This window comes from Amblyraja radiata, chromosome 11 (assembly GCF_010909765.2).
Source record: "Amblyraja radiata isolate CabotCenter1 chromosome 11, sAmbRad1.1.pri, whole genome shotgun sequence".
Lineage (NCBI taxonomy): Eukaryota > Metazoa > Chordata > Chondrichthyes > Rajiformes > Rajidae > Amblyraja > Amblyraja radiata.
In genome coordinates, this window is record NC_045966.1 from 56,022,074 (window position 1) to 56,042,872 (window position 20,799).

General features: G+C 44.1%; 1 protein-coding gene across 1 annotated transcript in view; it reads right to left on the minus strand.

Moving 5' to 3' along the window:
- The window catches only part of dock2 (dedicator of cytokinesis 2), a 703,541-nt gene that overhangs the window by 518,749 nt on the left and 163,993 nt on the right, over positions 1 to 20,799 (minus strand). The window contains exons 18-21 of the mRNA XM_033029960.1: positions 15,223 to 15,403; positions 11,977 to 12,074; positions 8,217 to 8,306; positions 1,612 to 1,712 (exon numbers count right to left, since the gene is read on the minus strand). Of these exons, the coding sequence (XP_032885851.1) occupies positions 1,612 to 1,712; positions 8,217 to 8,306; positions 11,977 to 12,074; positions 15,223 to 15,403 (470 nt within the window). The remainder of the gene's footprint in view (positions 1 to 1,611; positions 1,713 to 8,216; positions 8,307 to 11,976; positions 12,075 to 15,222; positions 15,404 to 20,799) is intronic.

A 20,799-nucleotide genomic window follows, 5' to 3' on the forward strand; every position in this document is an offset into this window, starting at 1 on the left:
GGAGGGGGCGGAAATTTTGGAGGATTATGTGTTGTACTCGACAGCTAATGGGGTGGAAGGCAAGGACTAGGGGGAAGGGGGAGCAAGGGCCGAGCTGCGGGGTACCGAGGAGACATGAGTGATGGCCTCATCTATGCTGGGAGAGGGGAATCCCCATTCCCTAAAGAATGAGGACATCTCAGATGTCCTTGTATGGAACACCTCATCTTGGGTGCAAATGTGACGCAGATGGAGGAATTGGGAGTAGGGCATAGAGTCTATACAGGGTGGGCAGAAATGTAGGTGAGATGGCTGTGGGAGACAGTGGATTTGTAACAGACGTCAGCCAATAGTCTATTTCATGTGATGGATGGAGACTGTGAGATCAAGAAAGGGGAGGGAGGTGTCAGAGATGGCCCAAGTAAATTTGAGTGCAGGATGAAAATTGGTGGTGAAGTTAATGAAGTCCATGAGTTCTGCATGGGTACAGGAGGTAGCACCGATGCAGTCATCAATGTAACAGAGAGATAGAGTTCGGGGATGGGGCCAGTTTATGCCTTAAACAGGGATTGTTCAACGTATCCTACAAAGAGGCAGGTAGATCTGGGGCCCATGTGGGTGCCCAGATCTACGCCTTGGACGGAGGAAGTGGGAGGAGTCAAAGGAGATGTTGTTGAGGGTGAGGAGTAGAGTGTTAGTAGATGGAAATTGGATAGTTCTGCCATCGAGGAAGAATCTGAGGGCTTTAAGGGCTTCCTGGTGGGGGATGGATGATTAGAGTGACTGAACAGAGTAAAGATGATGAAGTGGGGGCTCGGAAAGCGAAGTCATTAAAGAGACAAATGGCATTTGAGGTTTCTTAGACATAGGTTGGGAGAGATTGGACATGGGGGGGATAGGATGGAGTCGAGGTACGTGTAAATCATTTCCGTGGGACAGGAGTAGGCAGAAACAATGGGTCTGCCAGGGCAGTTGTGTTTGTGGATTTTGGGGCGAAGATAAAAACGGGCTGTGCGGGTCTGGGAAATGATAAGGTCGGAGACTGTGGAAGGCAGACAGCCAGAAGTGATGAAATCAGAAATGGTGCGTGAAATGGGGTGATGCTCGTCTTTGGGGTCATCAGAGACAACACAGAAATTAGTTAATTGATCCAAACCGTCAATGAGTCAATGTTAATGTTGATGTTCTCCATCAGCCATCTCCAACTCAATAATAAACCTGTCCATTAAACTTTATTCCCTCTATTAAGCATTTCCTCCAAAGCTTCATTGTAATTTGTTGCAATTAGTCCAAACGAAAGTAGGTTTTGCCTTCCAGTGCTCTGAGGTAAAGATGTTTCCCTTGAATCTATCACTGTCCTTATTAGTGACCAATATATTTTTATTGCCTTTCATTGGAATTCCTATAACAAAACTTATTCCTAAATCTACCGCTGAGGAAAATGAGATACTTGTCCTCTCACAGAGACCATAGCTGTACATTCTACTTGATTGGCTTTTATTGTTAGTGCTCGCTTAATGGAAGGCAAATGCATCAGGTTACTCTAACCATAGGCTATGCTTTGTCACCTTTTGATCATGCAACAGTATAGGATGATCCAAGTAAAAGCAAGGGCTCAGCAATGGAACTCACCTGTAGGCCAAGGTAGCGCTGAAATGTTGCTTGATGTAGGCTTCAAGAACAGCATTGAAATGCTGGAATTTCCTGTCCGCAATCAGCCCTATTATGTATATCTGTGAAAACAAAAAGGATAATATTACTGTCGACAGCAGAGGTGACTGGGTCTGCCTATATAAATAATAGTTTTTGTTTCTAAGTTCTCTTAGAGTTTTCTTGGTTTCATTTGACCAGCGTGTTTCACTGGTGCTAAGTTAGAGAAAGACATTGGAACTACAGCCCTGAGGCAGCATTAAGTGTCTGTAGCGGCCGTATTTTGTATCGTTCGAGAAATTAACCCTCTAGCCGCTAAATGGATGAGCATGGTTAAGGGGAATATCTTCGAAACACATGCAAACTCACCCACAGAGACCTTCAGAGCTTCTTCAAAGATAAGTCTTCCAAAACAGTCTTTTGATCAATAAACACTTTATTGTTGATAGGAAACAGTAAGATACATCCAAATTTTTTCCAACTCGTTACTCCAATCTTCATCGAACTTCAGCTTATCATTTTAAACATTAGAAAACTCCTCATGTCTCCGTTAAACTTCCCATGGTCGAAGAGTAAACCTTCTCCATGGTCCTCCAAACTAAAACTAAAAACTAAGCTTCTGCGCAAGATACTTAGTTCCAAACACGCCCAAAAACATGTCATAAATCCCACCCACAATATAACGGGCAGTCTAAAATTTAAAGGCACATGCCATCATCAATGACATGCAAAACAAGCCAAATGGCCACTGCAGTGTCATAGAGGCATAGAGTAATACAGTGTTGAAACGGGCCCTTTGGCCCAACTCGCCCACACCGGCCAACAATGTCCCAGCTACCCTAGTCCCACTTGCCCGTGCATGGTCCACAACCCTCCAATGTGGATGAAGTCAGTAGGGGTGGAGGAGGATGGGGAGAAAGTGGAGGGGCTCTGTGTAATTGACTGGGCTACATCTACAACTCTCTGTAATTTTTGCAGCTGTAGCCAAACCAAGCTGTAATGCTGAGAAACAGTTGCTTTTTATGGTGAATCAATAAACGTTGGTAGGAGTTGTTGAAGACATGCTGAACTTCCTTAGTCTTCTGAGGAAGAAGAGGCAATGGTGTTTCCCTGGCCATAGTTTCAATGTGGCTGGGCCAGGACAGATTGCTGGTAATATTTACGCCTATGAACATGAAGTTCTCCACCAACTCCACTTTGCCGTTATTGTTGCCGACTGGGGCATGTACACCACCTTGCTTGCTGAAGTCAATATCGCGCTCTTTGTCTTGCTGATAGTGAGGGAGAAGTTGTTGTGTTGACCCCATGTTTCCAAGCTCTCACCTTCGCGTGGATCATCTTTTCATTGTTCAAGATCTGGCTGACTGCTGATGGTGTCACCTGCAAACTTGTAAACCGAGTGAGATCAGAATGTGACACATAGTCATGAGTGCCTAAGGAGTAGAGCAAGGGGCTGAGAATGCATCCTTGTGGGCCACCAGCATTAAGAATTATAGTGGAAGATGTTTGGTTGCCTATCTTCACTGATGTTGATCCATGAGTAACAACGTTGAGGATCCAGTGGCAGATGCAGAATTGGGAGTGGGTGCGGAGGGAGGAACTGCAGATGCTGGTTTACTCCAAAGATCGACACAAGATGCTGGAGTAGATCCGTAGGACAGGCAGCATCTCTGGAGAGAAGGAATAGGTGATGTTTCGTGTTGAGACCCTTCTTCAGACCGAGTCAGGGGAGAGGGTTTAGAGACATGGAAAAGTAAGTTGTGAAAACACAGATCAAAGGGGTGAGTGGGGTCCTTGCTCAGTCCAAGGTCCACGATCTCACACACATAGACAATGTCTGTCAGTACAACCTTAAATGCCTTATCATATTATCTGAGTAGATGTTATTCATGTTACTCCTTCAAGTGCCACAGTTTTTGCACGAATGATACCTCCATGGTAATCATGGGGCACGAAATACCAAAATTCCTACCCTCTGGCAATGTTGAACCATTTGTTCATGTCCAAACTGGGATGGTGAAGAACTTGGGAAAAGCATTTCTGATTGTCTTGTTCTTAATTATTCATTGGTATATACCTGTATATTGTGGGAGTAATAGCTTGACTGTTATTGTCCATCCAGAATGTCCCTGTGTAAATTGTTTCGCCACATAAAAGTTAACTAGATAAGATTTTTTTTTTACCCAGGATGAAGGAGTCAAGAACCAGAGGAGATAGATTTCAGATGAGAAGGGAAATATTTAATAGGAACCCGAGAGGCTACATTTCCAGTCAGAGGGTGATGGGTATATGGAATGAGCTGCCTGAGGAGGTACTTGAGGCAGCTACAGTAAATTCTTGATTGGAACGAGTGTCAAGGGTTATGGGGAGAAGGCAGGAAAATGGGATTAGGAGGCAGAGTTCAGCCATGATTGAATGGTGGAGTTGCATCGATGGGCCGAATGACCTAATTCTACTCAAATAACTTGTGAACTTGTGAATAACATTTAAAGGCAATTGGACATATACATGGATAAAAACGGTGAGAGAGATACGAGGTGAATGTAGGCAAATGGCCCTGTGTAAATTGATTGGGTGGATAAGAGTTATCTTGAGTCTGAGCCACACAAAGGCTAAACTGAGCAGCAATGCCAGATCTCACTGCACATGAAACATAATTAGACTGACTGAGGACTTGACACTTCCAATTCATAGGGAGTCGTAGTGGGATTTGAACTCTTATTCTTCGTTTGCGAGAATGGGTTTCTGCATTATTAGTCCCATAATCACTATATTGTGCTCCCTTGCTGTTCTTCCTCCATATCAAGGCAATCTCAGCTCTGCGAGGGTCATCAAATTGTTGAATTGCTGGATTGCATCAAAAAAGGCAATTGGAGGGGAAGAACCACAGAGGGCCCTCATTATATTCACCTTATCACTCTTGAAACTGTGTTATTAAATTAATGGCAGGTGCTGCTATCACAGATGGCTGGCATAGCAACAGTACCATTTCAGATGAGTTCTTCACATTGCAAGTTCAAGAAGATAGTTTGCATTCCCTGTGGTCAGGTTATGCAGGCAAACTCAAGGCAACATGTGCCGAGTTCCGTATGTCTTTCTGCATAGGACTCGTGAACCAAAACGCTCAGAATTTCCTCAGAATTAGTTCCACCAGAAAATAATAGTCAAATCTGCAAATTGCTCTCCAGCAATTCAATGGTGAGGGAGATGGACATTTAAAGCAGAGCCTTCTGAATGCCCTCAAGATCGTCTGTAGGAAGCGCCCCTGGAGCACCAATGGTGGCCGGGCGAGGAGAGGGATGACAGTCCGCTGGATGCGCCTGATGGAGGTGACGGCTACAACGGACCTTTGTGGACAGCTGCAGCTTTCACTTTGATAATGGCGCCAAAACCTGGCAACTCTTATATATGGCGTCAGTGGGCTATTTCGATTCACTTTGTACTTAACCTGGGATAGTATGGTAATAATTGACTGACCTGTACGCAAAAAAAGAACTTCACTGTACCTCAGTGCATGTGAAATTAAAGAACCATTGACAATCGACGTTATAATTGTTGCTGACTTAAATGAATGAATGACTGTAAATGCTGTAGCACAGATGATCCTAGTGTTGGAACATCCAACATAGAATTGAAAGGCCTATCAGTAACTGCTGGTAAAAAAAATGACTTATCTTTACAAGGATTAGGCAAAGGACATGGTCATCATCTTAGTCCACCTTCTAACCTGTCTCACGTTGTTGCATTAGGGTCATTGCTGTGTTGCTGAATTCTCCATACAGCTCAGTGTATCAGTGCATACATTGTTTTATATGGTGCAGTCACTTGGTTTTTAAGATTGTTCAAAAGGGAACTGCAGATGCTGGAATATCGAAGGTACACAAAATTGCTGGGGAAACTCAGCGGGTGCAGCAGCATCTATGGAGCGAAGGAAATGCTATTTCCTTCGCTCCATAGATGCTGCTGCACCCGCTGAGTTTCCCCAGCAATAGATGCTGCTGCACCCGCTGAGTTTCCCCAGCAATTTTGTGTACCTTTGGTTTTTAAGATTGCCTTCTGCTGACTTGCTGTTCTGTTATCTCCATTGTGGTGTAAGGACAGTTCTGTTTTCATCCATAACAGTGCTAATCCCGAGGAGTTTAGGTAGTCTCTAGGAAATATATCAGCACTACACGAGTCCCTGGGAGTGCATTATTGTTTTGTCAGTGTCTGTGGGAATATGTCAGCATTTCTAGGGAACATATACTCTCTAGGATCTAAAAGCAATCTCAGAAAATTGGATTACTTCAATTAGAGGCTAGATAAGCTGCTGCAACAGTCAACTAATGGGAAACCACACTTAAGTCCCTTATGATAGACCATGATAAGAATATTAAATATTTCCATTCCTTTTGAAGTTGGAATTAGAGAAAGCCAAATATGTGCCAACACGGGTCCTCGTAAGATGTTGGATGTTGGACTATTTGAAGGAGTTCCCCGAGAGTTTATCAGAGATTGCAGGGAAGACCAAGCATGTCCCGAGACCCCCACACAGGCCGACAGAAGATTTCTCATGCTGCAAGTTCGATCGGTGCCCTCTTGCAGCTCCAACATCTTCTGCGTGAAGTTGAGATTAAATGGGCAGACACTGGGGTGAAGTGTGACTCATTAAATTGATGGCGACCCTGGGGATTTATTAGTATATGGGGGGGGGGGGGGAGATTCCTAAAGGGTATCATTATTTGCACACATGTGTTTGCTGTTACGTAGAAAGGGTCAACAGATGTGCGTTACTATTCAGAAAGTCTTGTGAGGGCAATGTCTATTTCCAAAGTCTTCATGAGTCACTATTTGTCTTAATTCTTTACCACATAATTTGAAAAGTTTTTTGTCCGTGTGTCACTATTTACAATGCCATTGAAGGTGTGTCCCACTGTGTAGGGTATCCCCTGAATACTGTGCATTGTCTTCCCATGAATTAATACATTGTAGTAGCTCACTAAACTGCATCAGAAGCCAATTGTAGTTTCAAGCTTTAGTTTAGTATAGTTAATTGTCATTTGTACCGAGGTACAGTGAAAAGCTTTTGTTGCATGTTATTCAGTCAGCAGAAAGACAATACATGATTACAATCGAGCCATTTACAGTCTACAGGTACATGATAAGGGAATAACGTTTAGTGCAAGGTAAAGCCAGCATAGTCCGATCAAGAATAGTCCAAGGGTCACCAATGAGATTGAAAGTTGTTCAGCACTGCTCTCTGGTTGTGGTAGGATGATTCAGTTGCCTGATAACAGCTGGGAAGAAACTGTTCCTGAATCTGGAGGTGTGTATTTTCACACTTCTATACCTTTCGCCTCATGGGATAGGGGCGAATAGGGAGTGGCCAGGGTGCGAGTCTTCCTTGATTGTGCTGCTGGCCTTGCCGAGGCAGCATGAGGTATTAATGGAGTCAATAGAAGGGAGGTTAGTTTGGATGATGGGCTGGGCAGAGTCCACAAATTCTTGCAGTCTTGGATGGAGAAGTTCCTGAACCAAGCTGTGATGCATCTTGATGAAATGCTTTCTAGGGTACATCTGTAGAAGTTGGTGAGAGTTGTAGGAGACATGCCGAACTTCCCAAGCCTTCTAAGGCTTACAGGCTCCCGCACCATTTGTGTGATCTGAATACAGTTATTTCTTTACCTGCAGCAAATAGCACATAATGTCACAGCACTAAAACAAAAATATTTTGGCATGTTATTATTGCTTAATATCTGGTGCCATTAATTAAGGACATCCTGGGTTTGGTGCTTTGACATCACTCACAGAGAGCATTTCAGCAATGCCCTGTTGCAAAAGGTTATTCAGCAAGATAAAGATTTTCCTGACTCATGAACAAATTAATGCTAAAAATGTATAACTAACCTTCAGTTTCAATGATTTTACTGTTAAGCATGAAATAATGCCAAGGTTTGTGAGAGAAAGTTTCAGCCTTTCCTACCAGTGGTCGATTATAGAATTGATGAAGAACCCAGCACAATTCTATTTTCTTATAATGATCGCTGCAAAACATAGTTAAACTTGCCCCTTAAAGTCTAGAGCTCTGGCTCCAAGATTTGAATTCCCATCCACAGTGATACTCAGATCATTGGGTGTGGGCACAATCATCGATTTGTAATTCACTATGCCCACAGTAGAAAGCCTCCTTGCCTTGTCCCTTTTGAATGGGCAGTCTCCATCCAGAGGATATGGCAGCAGCTGGGTACAGAATTACAATCCAGTTTTCAAACTATCTTGTGTGGCAAATTATCACCATCTCTGCTTCAACATTTGGTCTCCAGTGAGGTGCATCCTTTCAACAAATGTGGCCAACCACCACTTTTGAGAAAGACAGTTAAAAGAATGCATCAAATGCTGACCTTGCACACAATGATTAAATCTCATAAATGCCCTGAAAAATACTCTATCGACTAGCATAAGGATAGGTACTAAAATGGAAGGAGCAGCCTATGCCGACTTGATCAGCATCTTTCATGATTTCTCTTCCCTCTCCACAAGAAAAATCCAGCCCGCATAAGGAAATTGCACCAGTTATATTTGTAAAGTGAAAAATAAAAGTGCCTTACCAAAGCATCAAAGACGAGGATGTCATATTTGTCTGTGTCGGAATGCTCCATCATGATGTTGAACAGCGCGTCCAGAGTATCCTGAAGGAACTTTAATTATGCAGAACAAAGGATGAGCCATTGTTTTGTTTTGAAAAAGAATAGTTATCACCCTAGTGACCACTGATAGATCTGCCTGTACACAATTCCAAATCTTTGCATGTCTCTTCTGCGTGGAAGCACCAGATTGATCTTACGAGCTCTTCCCCAAAACATTAATATTAATACCCATCTTCCTGAATTCTGAAGCACATTACTCACATGCGTCTCCATGATATTTTTAGTTACCTGCACTAATAGTTAAGAGATGAGGAAATATTTGACGATCGACACAAAGTGCGGGAGTAACTCAACGGGTCAAGCAGCATCTCTGGAGAAAAGGTATAGGTGATGTTTCAGATCGGAGCCCTTAGTTTAGTTTAGAGATACAGCATGGAAACAGGCCTTTCTGCCCACCGAGTCTGCACAGACCAGCGAACCCCGCACATTAAAACTACCTTACACACACTAGGGACAATTTACAATTATAACAAGCCAATTAACCTACAAACCTATATGTCTTTGGAGTGTGGGAGGAAACCGAAGATCTCGGAGAAAACCCATGCTGATCACGGGGAGAAAATACAAAGGCAACAACTTTACCGCTGCGCCACCATGCTGCCCAATCAGACATATTCAGGAAATATTTGGGAAGGGAATAAACTAATAACCAGTTTAGGCTCCTTCATTATTTCTACTGCTGCTTCACATTTAAGTCCCATTATTTTGTCTTAATTCCTATTAGTCTCAATGTTACATTCCATCATTTACAGATTCCCACTACCCTCTCTGCAAAATAATGCTTCCTGTGGAAATGCAAAGTAATCCAATTTGAACCCATGGAGTGTAATCCATGATTCTATGGAAGTGATGAAAAGTTTGAAGTAATGGATGCATATAGATGCTCTGGAGTTTATATGTACACATCACTTAAAGGTTGGGACAATAAACAGCGAGGTAAATGGAATACTATGTAATTGCCCATAAATGAACCAGGATTGGAGAAATGTGAGCAGAATTGGGTATCGTAATTCCAGAAGGGAATATAGGTGGAAGTACAATGATGTATACCACCCGTTTCTTGGACTTTAATGGTTGTGGGGATTTGGAAGAAAGAATCTTGATTATGGTGTGTTTATTACTGTAAAAAATATGCATCTTTCAAGGTCTTTTGAGATATTGTGCAAGATTAATTCTATTTAGACCATTTAGGTCATTTAATTGCACCTTCCATTAATAGAACTGATAAGTTGGATGCACAGAGGCTGTTTCCTCTGGTTTCTGGAGAAGGTAAGATAATTAATCCTGCCTCTTCAAGATGAATCTCAGAGACATTTCCACAGAGGGTGGAAGATGTTTGGAACTTCTGCAATTGTTAACTAAATCCAAATCAATAGCAAATTTTAAATAAATGTTTGTATTTTTTTTTAATTTAATAATGAATAATGTCAATTTGATAATTATGGAGTTATGGGGTTACAGATTATCAATGATCTAATTTGTCTGTGGAAAGAGCTTGAGTGTTTAAACTAACCTGCTTTTGTCCCCATCTTCAACCCCCATTTAGTCTGAAGAAGGGTCTCGACCCGAAACGTTGCCCAATCCTTCTCTCCAGAGATGCTGCCTCACCCGCTGAGTTACTCCAGCATTTTGTGTCTACGTACCTTTGATTTAAACCAGCACCTGCAGTTTTTTCTTACATATTCAATCCCCATTCGTCTGGCTTCTATAATAAGATCCAGGTTCCTTGTTTCTGATACCCTCAATGTTGTCCACAGCTACAGCCACAACCCTTTCCTCCCCACATCCTTCTGCTGCAGGAAAACTTGTTAGTGTAGTGAGAACGGACAAGCAGTTCAAACTACCTAATTTAATTGTAATTTAGAGATACAGCATGGAAACTGGCCCTTCGGCCAAACGAGTCCATGCCGACCAGCAATCACCCTTACACTTGTTCTATCCTACACAGCAAGGACAATTTACAGAAGCCAATTAACCTACAAACCTGCACACTTTGGAATATGGGAGGAAACCGGAGCATCTGGAGTAAACTCAAGCAATCACTCGGAGAACTTACAAACTCTGTACAGACAGCACCCATAGTCAGGATCAAACCCGGGTCTCTGGTTCTGTAAGGCAGCAACTCTGCTGCTGCTGCCCTACAGATAACACTGCAGTAACTTCTGTTGATGATGTGAGGGTTCAGTATTCCAGCTACTGGAGTTTCTATATTGCCAACCCATATTAAACATGTATGCAGAATTATCCCAGACAGACAATCACATAGGCTGTGAGCCATCAAACTCAGAGACTGTGGCAGGTATAGAAAAGATACAGCTGTCAACAATGTATTGGTCATGTAACCAAACCAGCACTCAGGCCTTTTGACCCATTGTCCTCATGCCAACTCTTTGAAAGAGCTAGTCACTGTCGTTATGGTTGCCTTATTGTCCATTACAAATATACACATAACATTTGCTCCAGAAAGTTACTACTTAATTAGCTTCCACTTTCTCATCAGGATGTGGATCCCAGATGGCAATAATTTGCTGCATTAGTAACACTGTCCTCATTTGCCTTTCTGATTTTCCAGTTCCTTAACTGGGAGGCCCCAAATGGCCTTGACTCTAATGCAACTCTCAGAGCTGTCACCATTTCAAGAGTAGTTTACCCCAGTTGAGGATATTGGGTCCAAATGTAGGTCAACACTGAAGCTCCAAAGAGTGGCGGTGTTGCACAATGGCTAATCAATTTACCAATCTTGAGTTTTCAAAATCCCTGCAGGCTAGATTAAAGTGCTAAGTAGTTGTACAGTTGATAAAAAGATTTGGTATAATTCTAGTCCGTTTTATTTCTGAAGACTGAACATATTACCCAACAGATGGAAGCTTCTAGGTATGACTGCAACAAAGAACTTGAGTGTTAATGAGTTTGCCCGAGGTTTCGGCAGAAATGATCTTGATTATGATGTGCTTGTTCATGTAAAAATACATTAAAACTGTGCAACTTGCCAGCTCTGAGTTCCTATTTTTCTTTCCTTTTGATTTTGCTTCATTCTGAATTCACTGACCTTAAATTTGAAGGGTGTTTTTTGTGATGCATAACATTATTAAGTAACATTACAGAAAAACACTGGATTCAAAGTTATTGAGCTTCATTTATCAGGTTGTTCTGATTTTCCCAGTAGATTTTGATTTGACAAGCGCATTCCTTAATATTAACTATTGGACAATTTGGATATTTTTGTCATTATATGATGGTAAACTATAAGAGTGATTCAGTTATAAAGATGTTTAACGAATAGCAGTAACAATGGTCCATTTTAAGTCTAGAAACCTGTTATTTCACTCAACTAGATCATTGTTAAATTACTAAACTGGATGCATTGATAAAGCCATTCTGCTCGCACTATTACAGATTTTGGCCCAACCTTTTGTGAAGAATATTGAATTGAAAATAGTAGCTGTTCCTGAAAAACTAATGAACCCTTCTCACTCTCAGACATATCTATGATCTCCTCTCAGGAAGAGTCTTGTTGAATCTTGGTCGATGATGAACTGCCATGAACATGCGAGATGTGGGTTTGAAAACAAACTCAAGAATGGAAAATAAAATTATTTTGCGGTTGCAGGAAACACATACAAGGGAGGTCACTCTGATTTAGCATAGGACTTGGCTGTACCTTAACTATCTCTTCACCATCCACAATCTTCAGTTTCTCCAGGTTTTCTTGCAACAGCTCTGGTTTCATTCTCCACTTCAGGAGGCCCAGCAAGCCCACTGTGTGAAAGAAAGCAACCCATTATTATCCATGCTGATCAATAGGGTTTGACTTAAACCAAAGGCAAACTCCTACAAATGTTACAGAACCTGGAGCAAAGAGAAATGGGTTGGACAGCATCTGGAGAGGAAGAAGCAAATTAATTCTGATCAGAAAGCAGCCTGGTTATTCTTCGTTTAACTTGAAATATGGTCTTCTCATTTAGTTAGTGCTAATAAATATAAAACGTGGTCAAGGAAAGAGCGTTCACGTCGCAACCCTGTTTCCACCAATCTTTCCACCACCACGCACAAGAAGCACAAGACGCCATCGTATGCAAATGCCGTGAAGTGTGTTCAACTCTGGCTAAACAATATCTAATCTTGTGATGTGGACTTGATAAGAAGAGTATAAGACAAAAATGTTTCCAAACCAAACATGGACAATTTAAAAAAAATGTCTATTTATCACATCAGTTCAAAGTGTTTCAGATTATAGTTTGAGTTTTTATTGCGGTGAAATGTCATAAATTTTAAACATTAATTCTGTTTCTCACTCTCCACAGATGCTGCCTGACCTGCTGGGAGCCCAAAAGGTACAAGTCTCAGGTCAGGCAGCATCTGTGTCGTGTTGGTGGAAAGATGGGAGTGGAGGGCTGGGGGGGTGTAAGTCTAACAAGGAGAAGTGAATGAGAGAAGGGGTCAGGGGGGAGGAACCGGTGGGCAGTTAGGGGAATCGGGGCAGAAGGAGGGACTGAGGGTGGAGGTCAACGGCACAAAGAGTTGGAGCATGGTGCAAAAAGAGGGAACAGAGCAGGAGGAGAGAGCAGTGAAGGATGGTGGAAGGAGTGATGGACTGGAGGAAGGGGCAGGAGGGGGGAACTGAGGGCAGGATGAGGGAACGGGGTCATGAGGGGGGAGCAAAGGGTGGGGTAGAGTTGATTAGTATGTGTGTCAGGGGTTATGGGTAGAAGGGGGTTAGGAGGAAGAGATAGATCAGCCACGATTGAATAGTGGAGTAGACTTGATGGGCCGAATGGCCTAATTCTCCTATCACATGACCTTCTGGTAGAGAAGCAGAGGGCAGGTAGTGGGAAGTACACAGTCCACGCAGATGCTGAATGGGGGCGATAAGAGTGCAAGAGGGTGAGAGATGCTGTCCTTCCACCTTATATCCACCACCAGAGCATCCAGCCTCATGTGCAGGAACTCATGCACCCTCTCACACAATCCCTGGCCACTTCAAACTGCTGATTTACTTCAGCTAGCACAGTCCACCCTTTCTGTGGAAGTAGAAGAGCTTCATCTCCAGCTCCAGACCCAAGTGGGAAAAAAAGCTGCTAGTTTTGGGATTGCTAGGAATATTTAAAGCCTAATAATCGGAGATTATCCTGAAAAATGCATGCTTAGTCCAAACCTTCAGAGTTTTATTGCTACTACTGCAACAATTCAGTATCTTATTTCCACTCCCCACAGAATACCATCTCCTCACAAGGTGACTAATTGGCTCCAAAATGCTTCAGGACATCCTGACACCATGCAAGGTATAATATAACTCTCAGAATTTCTATAGATTACCTATGGAGCTCCTTAGATGCCTGACAACATAACCACCAGCAAGCCGTCGTAGTTATGGGTTTTTTTTTTTTAAATAGAAATTTAGTTTTAGTTTAGTTTAGGGATACAGCATGGAAACAGGCCCTTCGGCCCACCGAGTCTTCACCAACCAGCGATCCCCGCACATTAACGCTACCCTACACAAACTAGGAACAATTTTACCTTTATACCAAGCCAATTAACCTACAAACCAGTTATTTACAATATATATTAATGATCTGGATGAGGGAATTGAAGGCAATATCTCCAAGTTTGCGGATGACACTAAGCTGGGGGGCAGTGTTAGCTGTGAGGAGGATGCTAGGAGACTGCAAGGTGACTTGGATAGGCTGGGTGAGTGGGCAAATGTTTGGCAGATGCAGTAGAATGTGGATAAATGTGAGGTTATCCATTTTGGTGGCAAAAACAGGAAAGCAGACTATTATCTAAATGGTGGCCGACTAGGAAAAGGGGAGATGCAGCGAGACCTGGGTGTCATGGTACACCAGTCATTGAAAGTAGGCATGCAGGTGCAGCAGGCAGTGAAGAAAGCGAATGGTATGTTAGCATTCATAGCAAAAGGATTTGAGTATAGGAGCAGGGAGGTTCTACTGCAGTTGTACAGGGTCTTGGTGAGACCACACCTGGAGTATTGCGTACAGTTTTGGTCTCCAAATCTGAGGAAGGACATTATTGCCATAGAGGGAGTGCAGAGAAGGTTCACCAGACTGATTCCTGGGATGTCAGGACTGTCTTATGAAGAAAGACTGGATAGACTTGGTTTATACTCTCTAGAATTTAGGAGATTGAGAGGGGATCTTATAGAAACTTATAAAATTCTTAAGGGGTTGGACAGGCTAGATGCAGGAAGATTGCTCCCGATGTTGGGGAAGTCCAGGACAAGAGGTCACAGCTTAAGGATAAGGGGGAAATCCTTTAAAACCGAGATGAGAAGAACTTTTTTCACACAGAGAGTGGTGAATCTCTGGAACTCTCTGCCACAGAGGGTAGTCGAGGCCAGTTCATTGGCTATATTTAAGAGGGAGTTAGATGTGGCCCTTGTGGCTAAGGGGATCAGAGGGTATGGAGAGAAGGCAGGTACGGGATACTGAGTTGGATGATCAGCCATGATCATATTGAATGGCGGTGCAGGCTCGAAGGGCCGAATGGCCTACTCCTGCACCTAATTTCTATGTTTCTATGTTTCTAAACCTGTACATCTTTGGAGTGTGGGAGGAAACCAAAGATCTCTGAGAAAACCCACACAGGTCACGGGGAAAATGTACAAACTGTACAAACAGCACCCATAGTCAGGATCGAACCCGTGTCTCTGGCGCTGTAAGGCGGCAACTCCTCTGCTGCGCCACTGTGCCGCACAAATGTTCTTGCCCCCCATTTGACCACGCCATCCAAAAGCCCCCAGCAGCAGCCAGATTACAAGGGTCTCGACCCAAAACGTCACCTACTCCTTTTCTCCAGAGATGCTGTCTGACTCGTTGATGTTATTCCAGCTTTTAGGGTCTATCTTCAGATGACACAGTTACATTGGTAAGAAGCTCTAGCATGTGCCTACCATTCTGTGTGAGCTTTGTGGAGCACACAAGTGACGTGATGATGAAGGTGTCTCTGAAACTGTTGGAGAGGCCGGCACTCGTGTTGCTGCGACTGAGTGTGGAGCCTTTATAGTCGGACGCTTGGCGGCTGGACTGCAGCTTGGAGTATATACTGGCGTCTTCCATCTTTTTGCTGTCACCCTGAAAGCCAAGAACAAGCAGAGAATGAGATGAACTCTATGTTATCTGAGGATTGATGAACTGGGTGTGGAAATGCATCACCTGGCAAAGGAATGAATTCTCATGGCCCTTTGTGTATCTTTGCGTATTCCATCCACGCTGCACCATGTCCACTGGTGCTACCTAGACATACAGGCAGGGCTCATTAGAGAAGGTCTAGAGCACACTGGGCAAGGAAGGGACCAAAACAGTCATGTTACTCATCAGGCTGTAAAGCAAGACAGTGGAATGATTTGCAAGGCTGGGCGAGAGGGCTCGCTGAAAAACAAGTCAAAACTTTATAACACCAGTTTTGGACATTGTTAAGGATGATGTTTCAGGTTACTTTCAAGCACCTGATAAAATAGGTCAAAGTCAGCATGGCTTTGTTATTTGAAGATCTTGCATGACAATGACAAATCTGTTTTTTGAGGAAGTACGAAGCAGGATAGACAAAGGAGAGTCAGTGGATGTTGTTTACTTGGATTTTCAGAAGGCCTTTGATAAGGTGCTGCATGTGAGGCTGCTAAACAAGATAGGGGCCCATGGTATTAGAGGGAAGGTACTAGCATGGATTGAGGATGCAGGGAGTCTTCAGAAGGACTTGGACAGGTTGGGACAATGGTCAAAAGAAGTGGCAAATGGAATACAGCATTGCAAAATGTATGGTCATGCACTTTGGTAGTACAGGTGCACAACCTTTTATCCGAAGATCCAAATAACGAAAACCTCCGAATAGCGGGACACCAACCAACGGGACACCGACCCCCAGGTCCACTGCAAGCACGGAGATCCCAGAGACCCACAGCCAGCAGCAGCCCAGCCCAGCCCCGCTCCAACTACAGAGGAACCTGGGTTGCGGATGACGGGGCGCAGCTCGGGGCGTCGTAGGGGCCCATCGGGGAGCGGGTTCCTGTTGGTCTTGACGTCTCCGGCCACCTGCCATCCTGCGGGAACTGTACCGCCCTTGCAGGAGAGTGGGGTTGTTTGCAGTTGCAGAGGGAGGGGGCAAGGGCAGTACAGTTCCCAGTCTCAGCTCCAGTCCAGGGGGGTGGCCGGAGATGTCAGGACCAACGGGACACCGACCCCCAGGCCCACTGCAAGCACGGAGAGCCCAGAGACCCACAGCCAGCAGCAACTCCAGCCCAGCCCCACTCCAACTCCAGAGGAACACGTAGGGGCAGAAGCTGATGGTGTGCAAGGTACGTCTTGTTCTTGGGGTGGCGGATGAGGCGGCGCAGCTCGGGCTGTGGGCAAACTGCCACTTGTCGCCGTAGCGGCCCATCGGGGAGCGGATTCCTCTGGAGTTGGAGGGGGAGGGGGGTATTGTGCTGTTTGATCGCCCCCTGCTATCCCAGGGACAGGGAGACACAGCGGCTTTTTAGACTGGTGGGCAATCACTTCCAAAGTTCTGCCCACACAGTCAGTACACCTCTCCTACACTGCATTTCATACAAACATTTATTCTGCAAAAAAAAACTACATTGAAGACTCAAACTCGCGACCGAGTTTACTGCCGGGATCAAGGCGCAAACTCGCGACCTTGCGGATATGAGCCGAGCACTCTACCACTGAGCCAGCCATTAAAATCTACGCCAAAAAATTTCCATTCCGAAGACCGACAAATTCTGAATTACGAAAAGTGTCTGGTCCCAAGGCTTTCGGATAAAAGGTTGTGCACCTGTAATAACAAATGCATAGCCTATATTTTCTAAATGGGGAGAGGGTTCAGTAATTAAAGGTGCTGAGGGACATGGGAATGTTGGTGCAAGATTCCCAAAAGGTTATTTTGCAGCCTTGGTCAACATTAAGTAAGGCAAATGCAATGCTACCATTCATTTTGAGTGGACTAGGATACAAAAGCAAAAATGTACTGCTGAGGATTTATAAGGTGCTGTTCAGGGCCCAATCTGGGGAAGGATGTGATGGATGGGGACCAGGGGAGGTTTACGAGAATGATTCTGGGATGATTGGGTTAACGTGTGAGAAGCGTTTAATGGCTCTGGGCCTGTACTTGCTGGAACTTAGAAGGATGAGGATCTAACTCGGGTCTCTGACACTGAGAGGCAGCAGGTCTACCAGCTGTACCACAGTGCCACCAACACTAAGCATCTCTGGAGCACAAGGATTAGTGGAGTTACAGGTCAGGGCCTTCTTCAGACTGCATAAGTGAGTCTGAATAAAGATACTAACTCGGAACATCTTCTATCCATGCCCTCCAGAGATACTGCCCAGCCATGCTCAGTTGCTCCAGCACTTCAAACCTACTGGATTATGTAAGAGCGAGATAGAGTGGATAAGGAAAGTAATAGGAGAGTCTGGCATCAGAGGGCACAGCCTCAGAATAAAAGGATGTTCCTTTAGAATGGAGATGAGCAATTTTGTTAGCCATAGGGTGATGAATCTGTGGAATTCATTGTCATGAATGGCTGCGGAGGCCAAGTTATTGGGTATTTTTAAAGTAGAACTCGAGAGGTACTTGATTAATAAGGGCATCAAAGGTTATAGGAACAAGGCAGGAGAGTGGAGTTGAAAGGGAAAAATAGATCAGCCATGATTGAGTACGGAGTAGACTCGATGGGCTGAATGTCCTAAATCTGCTCCTATGTCTTATGGTCAGCCAACAGCTGCAAGAAAACTAAAATGAAGCTATGCCTGAATACTGCACAGCAAGCAGTAAACAGACTCCAGGACAGAAACCTATCATTGGACGTACGTGGTAAAAACAGTAATGCACATGACCTATGGTATGTAGCATGCAGCACCTTAAAACCTAGAGTGGCCAAACGTGTACTCACAACACATGCGGGGTAGAGATAATGAGGGGGGGGGGGGGGGTACATTAAGAACAGTCTAAAAATAAAAGTATGCTTTGGATCAGGGAGCATCTACCCCAAGATGGATGGTTCCCAGGATGGCCAATTTGCAACAAAGAATTTGCTCTGAGGGTGAACTCTGAACTCATTGTGAATTATTTCCATCTGCAAGCCCAGTGGATCGGTACCGAAGCGCAGGTTGAACAATTTTACAAAAGGAGGAGAAATGTATTATTTTTGCTAGCACAAGAGCTATCTCAGTGATGCGGTGAGACTGTTATCTAACATCTCCTGCGATCTGGGTTCAATGGCAACCTCTGGCCAAATGGGTTTCCACCCTTCATCCCAGTGCTCCAGTTTCTTCCTGCATCCCAAGGAAGTGTGGGTTGGTCAACAAATCAGCCGCTCAGCGAGTGGGAGAATCTGAAGGGAGTTAATGGGATTGTGGAGAGAATAAACCAGCTTTAGAGTTAATATTAATGGTCGGTGTACTTGGGGAGCCAAACACCGCTCCTATGCTGTCAGGCTCTGAAGGGGAAAAAAGTGAAACTCGTGCTAATTAAAGTTGGCTGTCAAAGCCCAAGAGATCGGCTCCTCAATCATTATCAGGAATCAGTTTCATATGAGAATATAAATTGAGTTTGGACTATAAAATGTAATTTTACCCTCTCTGACTGAATTAGCTTGTTCAAGTGGTCTTGTGAGAATAATTCAATTCTTCACATGGATTCATTTTTGATGCCACAGGAACACACTGAAATACATGGAAGCAAGCTACTGAGCACACGTTGTCTGTGTTGGCATTTTCCAATCATGCGGGACTTTTCCAAACTCATTTACCAGTCGCACTCCCAGATACCTTCAACCTTTTTTTCCCCTTAATTCTCTTATCTTGAAAAAGTATGGCACAGTGGAGCGGCGGTAGAGCTGCTACCTCACAGCACCAGAGACCCGGGTTCGATCCTGACTACAGATGTTGTCTGCTTGGGGTTTGTACGTTCTCCCTGTGACTGCGAGGGATTTCTCTCGTGTTGCATAGATGTGCAGGCTTGTAGTTTAATTGGCTTCTGTAAATTCCCCCTAGTGTGTAGCATACATACGTGGAGTAACACAGAACTAGGGTTTGAGTGATTTATGGACTCTGTGGGTCAAAGGACGTTTTCATGCTGTATCTCTAAACTAAATTTAACGAGATGATACAATTCCTGTCTAAAACACAGAGCACAGAACTGAATCTCCAAGATTTCAGTTGTGAGAGAAGTTCCTTCTACCCGATCTCATTTTAACATTTAATCATGTTGATGTTTCCCTCTGTTTAATCTATATTTTCCCACATTTTCATAATTCCAAATGTTGTATCTTGATTTAATTTGTTTTATTCCAATTTTTAAAAAAACATCTTTCGTTTATTTCTTTCTGTTCATATTTTCTTATGCCAGGCAGTGTCCCATTGATTTTATTGCTTCCCCTAAAGTCTCACTTCTTTTCCAATCCTAGGCGCAACACTCCGTGGGCTCTTGTTAAAGTTTTACGTAAACTCATAATTATTGTCTCATGACTTGCAATATGTGGTTGAATTTCTGCTAATAGCACAAACAAAATATGCATATTTCATCAAATTAGGTCCTTAAAAAATTAATTGCACATCACTTTGTTTCCCCAGCATTATGCAATTGAAAATTATTTTACTAAAATATCAACTTCTGATGCATTGCGGGCAAATTAGACCATGTTATCCTGGATGTATCTGTTGAAAGCATTACCAGAACAGTGTGCACAACTGCAGTAATAGCAACTGATGGTAATAACTGCCACGTAAATAAATACTTAAGCCCGTCCCACTTATGTGACCTTGGCACGCTAATTACATGACCTCGTGGTCGCGTTGAGGTGCGACGGTCCGGCGAAGGTCGCGAGTGTCTTCATGCACCCGCACAGCCGTCTGGAGCGCGTGACGTCATTTGAAGACAGACACAAAATGCTGGAGTAACTCAGCGGGACCGGCAGCATCTCTGGAGAGAAGCAATGAGTGATGTTTCGGGTCGAGACGCTTCTTCAGACTGAAAGAAGGGTCTTGACCCGAAACGTCATCCATTCCTTCTCTCCAGAGATGCTGCCGGTCCCGTTGAGTTATTTCTGCATTTTGTGTCTATCTTCAATTTTCTTGGCCCCGCTCTGGGAGTAGAAGTGGGGGCGGATCCGGACCGCAACGGCCGTGAGCCCCAGGCTGAGTTTGACGATCGTTTGCCTGCTTCTGCTACTGTTGAAGGTGAGACGTTACGTCGCACCAGGGTTTTGGGCCTGTCCCACTTTGGCCGTCAGTTCCGCGACAGGCCGGTGGCGCGCAAAGATTTCGTTCAGTACAAAATCCCGGAGCGCCGCGTGATACCGCACACAACTCCATACCCCTCCGCACTTCTCAGTGGGACTGGCCCGTGCGCCTCAACGTGACGACGAGGTCGCGTAATTTGCGTGCCAAGGACACGTAAGTGGGACAGGGCCATTACTTTCTTCTTTGAGGTAGCTTGAGCCTCCCCCCAACACCCATAATCTGTATCCATA